Source organism: Gavialis gangeticus, unplaced genomic scaffold (assembly GCF_001723915.1).
Source record: "Gavialis gangeticus isolate Ggan-Ray unplaced genomic scaffold, GavGan_comp1, whole genome shotgun sequence".
Taxonomy (NCBI): Eukaryota; Metazoa; Chordata; order Crocodylia; family Gavialidae; genus Gavialis; species Gavialis gangeticus.
The window spans coordinates 97,744,396-97,748,092 of NW_017729022.1; the positions used below are offsets into that span (position 1 = coordinate 97,744,396).

Genomic DNA, 3,697 nt, shown 5'->3' on the forward strand with positions numbered 1-3,697 from the left:
GGGGGTGGGGTTTGTGGGACAGGTATGGGGTGTTAATGTGTCACAAGTTCCCAGAGTGTGGGGGAGGGTGTTTGGGGGTAGGGGTGTGCAGTTTGGGACAGTGTGGCTGTGGGGTTTGTTGGGGAGGATGTGTGGGTATGGTGGGTTGTGCATGTGGGAGCCTATATGCTCCCACCTCTTCTTCCCCCGCCCCCCATGGTACACAGTATCTCAGGATACTCATGGCCTGTGCAGGTGAAGTCCCCTGGCAGCACACCGCTCCAGCCACTTCCGGGAGCTGCACATGGCAGCAAGGCACAGGGCTCCCTGCATCTTGCATGTAGCTCCCAGGACTTGGCCAGAACAGCACACTGCATGGGAGAGCCCTACATGATTGAGCTGGTGGCCTGGCCCTGCTTCCTGTTACCACATGCATTTCCCTGGACTCCACCAGAAAGGAGGGAGCAGAACTGCCCTGGCTCCATGTGGAGCACCACTACACTCCACTTCTGAAGTCCCAGCAGCTGCACATGACAGCAGGGAGTGGGGAAGGAAGCCAGCTCCATCACACAGGGCTTCTCCTTGGTGGTGCACAAGTCCTGGGACCTGCACAGGAGCCAAGAGAAGCCCTGTACAATGGAACTGGGGTGACCCATGCTCTGTGTCCCTGCCACCATGCTGGTCATGGGGTCCACAAACTAAGCTCTACACTCCCACCCAGCTGCTACTTCCCTCTGTCTGCTGCCTCTTCCCTAATTGTTGTCTGGAGTGCTGCAGTAGGGACACAAGGAGGAGCTGCTGGAGGCTGGGGTAGCTGAGCAGTTCCCTGGGTGGTGGCGGCAGCAGCAGCAGTCCTGCTTGGAAGCTATATGCTTGGCTGGGGCTGGAGCTGGAGCGCTCTCTCACATGAGGATGGGAATGTAGTGCACTTGCTCAGCAGCAGTGGGCAGGGCTCAGCCCCATGTGGAATGCAGCAGGGGCAGCCAAGGGCAGGGCTGGATACAATTAATTGGTGGCCATCCATCCATGGGTTGGATGAAATCACTTGGTGGACTGGATGCAGCCCACAGGCCATATTTTACCTGTCCCTGGTGTAACAAGACTGCATTATCAAAGTCAGAGAAAGATCTTGTGGTTACCAAAATGTGCAAGTAGCTAAGAAGGCTAATATTGGAGTGATTGCTTGGATTCACAACAACTCGGCATCTGAACTAATGCCTCTTCCATCATATTTGTATTTGCATTTACATGGTTATATTGTGTCTTGCTAGGAGAACCGTGTCAGTAAAGCAGTAGAAGTAATGATTCAACATGTGGAAAATTTGAAACGCATGTATACCAAAGAACATGCAGAACTTGAGGAGCTGAAACAAGTTCTACTTCAAAATGAAAGATCATTTAGCTCTCTTGGAGACGGAGGTAATTCTGTTGAGAATCAGGAGCACATTTGTCTATTTTAAAAAAACAAAACAAAACCCTATCCTGACAGTCACATACATGGACATCTTTGCAGAAGCTGATGTTAATGTTTTATTTCTTCTTTTTGGCTACAGAGATTTAACTTGTTGAAAGGAGAGGAGATCCTAGACCCATAGGTCAATAAGACCAAGTCACAATTGTAGGTGGCAGGTTATCTTATCAAAAGAGATGGGACTGTCTCTGTATTGATGTTCTGCAGCATGATTTTTTTTTTAATTAATTTTTGAGGCGCTGAGATGCAGTTAACTTTAGTGGAAACTGTAGTTAGCCAGGTTTTATGCTGTAGTAGCAACTTTTTTTTATGAACCTACTTATATCTGTTCCTCTTCACAGATGAATCTGCAAATAAAAGTCTTCCAAGTTCTCTCAATTACAAGGTAACGATATAACACTAGTTATTAAGGCCAAATGATTCATGCTCTGTATGTTCTTTGTCTGCCTTTTTATATGAGTATTTTACTGGTGTAGTAGTAGTTTTCCACTGAACTCTAGATTCTTCAAACCTTGAAAAGTAATCTAACTATCTTGGTCACACTAACATTTCACTCTTTTTCATTGAAAAGATGATATACTTGCATTTACAAATTTGTAAATTGATTTGTTGAGGTTTAAACCCTTGTGCTCTCCCTTTTTTTGTGTTCAAGAGCTATTGCTTACAGGGGGTTCCCTTTGTTTAAGGACCTTGAGAACAAAGTGTTTAGCAATCAGGAAAAAATGGAATCGGTTCAGGAAAGGAGCAGTAGCAATATTTTGAGCATCAGTCTGTCAAAGTAGAAAATTAACAAGTTAATGTGTGAAGATTCCTTGTTGGAGCACATTACATCTGTTTCAATTGGCATAGGTTGTCCTTTATTTGTGTTGAAGCTTAATATTAACAAAATCTTTTTTTTACTTGCCAATCTTCTTCTACGTTTTTGTACAGCCTAGCCAGTGCATAAGTTAGTATTACCACTTTTTTATTTATGTAGCCCTCACTACGAAGAGTTAGCATTGCAACGTTGCCCAAAAGTACTGGAAATGCTGGCATTGGTCTGTCACTGGTGAGTAAAGTTTCTCATTCTAGTTGTCTACTTGGGTTTTTAATATTTCAAAAGCAAAGGAAACCTCTCTACACTTCCCCTACAGGCTCAGCTAAATGAAACTGGTGGACCAGAAAAGAGTGACAAATTCAACAGGAGATCAAGCAGTTGGTAAGGCTACTTGGGTCTTGTTCTTAAACAGAAGCTGAGGTTTTCGGTAGGCCTGTGAGAGTCACCAGTGATCTGATCTGGCTGCTTCGGATGCCAGGGATCCAATCTGGAGCTCCAGACCAGGTTTCCACCTCGATCCAGCTGAAGTGGCTCTGAAGCTTCAGAGCCACCTTGGAGATCTGGCCATAGGGTATAATGGGGGAATCAATGAAATATCTAGAACTTTGACTGATTTGGATGAAACTTTCAGGGATGGTAGCCTCTGCTGACAGCATGAAACCTGCCAAGTTACAAGATCAGTCCAGGGGTTTGGGGGAACTGTACCCCAAATTCTTGAAAGCCAAACTCCTGTCACGGCTGTTGCACCACAGGGGGGTCAAAATTACAGGGCTCATAGCTTTTACTGAGGCCACAAAGCCTGCCAAGTTTCAAGGAGATAGGTGTGGGCAGTTGGGGGGAACTGCACTTCAAGCTGTGGACAATCAGAACTCATGAGTTGGGTGACCCTGTGTGTGTTAAGGCACAGCAGGGTGAAAGCTGCAGGGATGGTGGCCCCTGCTGAGGCCACGAAGCCTGCCAGCTGTTGAGGAGATGGGTGCAGGGGGGTTCTGGGGCCCTGCACCCCTAGCTGCTGATGGGCAAAACTCATGCCATGGGTGCTTGTGGGATTGATGGTCTGTCTTGGGGCAGTTGATTGTCTGTATTGATTATTTCCTCTCCTTAGCCTGGTTTTGTAGGTGCTAATTGATGGCAATTAACTGGTTACATTAGCTAGATCTTGTGTATTGAGCTGGTCCCCGAGTGCATGATGATTGATTGGTAACTGGTAACACAGTAGCTTTAGTAGCCAGGCCTGCAGTAGTGTCTCCCATACCCCAAGATGGAGACTGACAATCAGTCAGTTCCACAAGCACCCATGGCATGAGTTTTTTGCCTATCAGCAGCTAGGGGTGCAGTGCTGCAGAACACCCCTGCACCTATCTCCTCAACAGCTGGCAGGCTTCATGGCTGCAGCAGGGGCCACCATCCCTGCAGCTGTCATCCCACTG

At 46.9% G+C, this 3,697-nt stretch overlaps 1 protein-coding gene across 2 annotated transcripts in view; it reads left to right on the forward strand.

Moving 5' to 3' along the window:
* Positions 1 to 3,697, forward strand: part of LRMP (lymphoid restricted membrane protein) — an 81,470-nt gene that overhangs the window by 74,729 nt on the left and 3,044 nt on the right. For both annotated transcript variants that reach the window (XM_019515683.1, XM_019515684.1), the window contains 4 exons: positions 1,251 to 1,398; positions 1,792 to 1,835; positions 2,427 to 2,498; positions 2,584 to 2,648. In XM_019515683.1, coding sequence (XP_019371228.1) covers positions 1,251 to 1,398; positions 1,792 to 1,835; positions 2,427 to 2,498; positions 2,584 to 2,648 — 329 coding nt within the window. The remainder of the gene's footprint in view (positions 1 to 1,250; positions 1,399 to 1,791; positions 1,836 to 2,426; positions 2,499 to 2,583; positions 2,649 to 3,697) is intronic.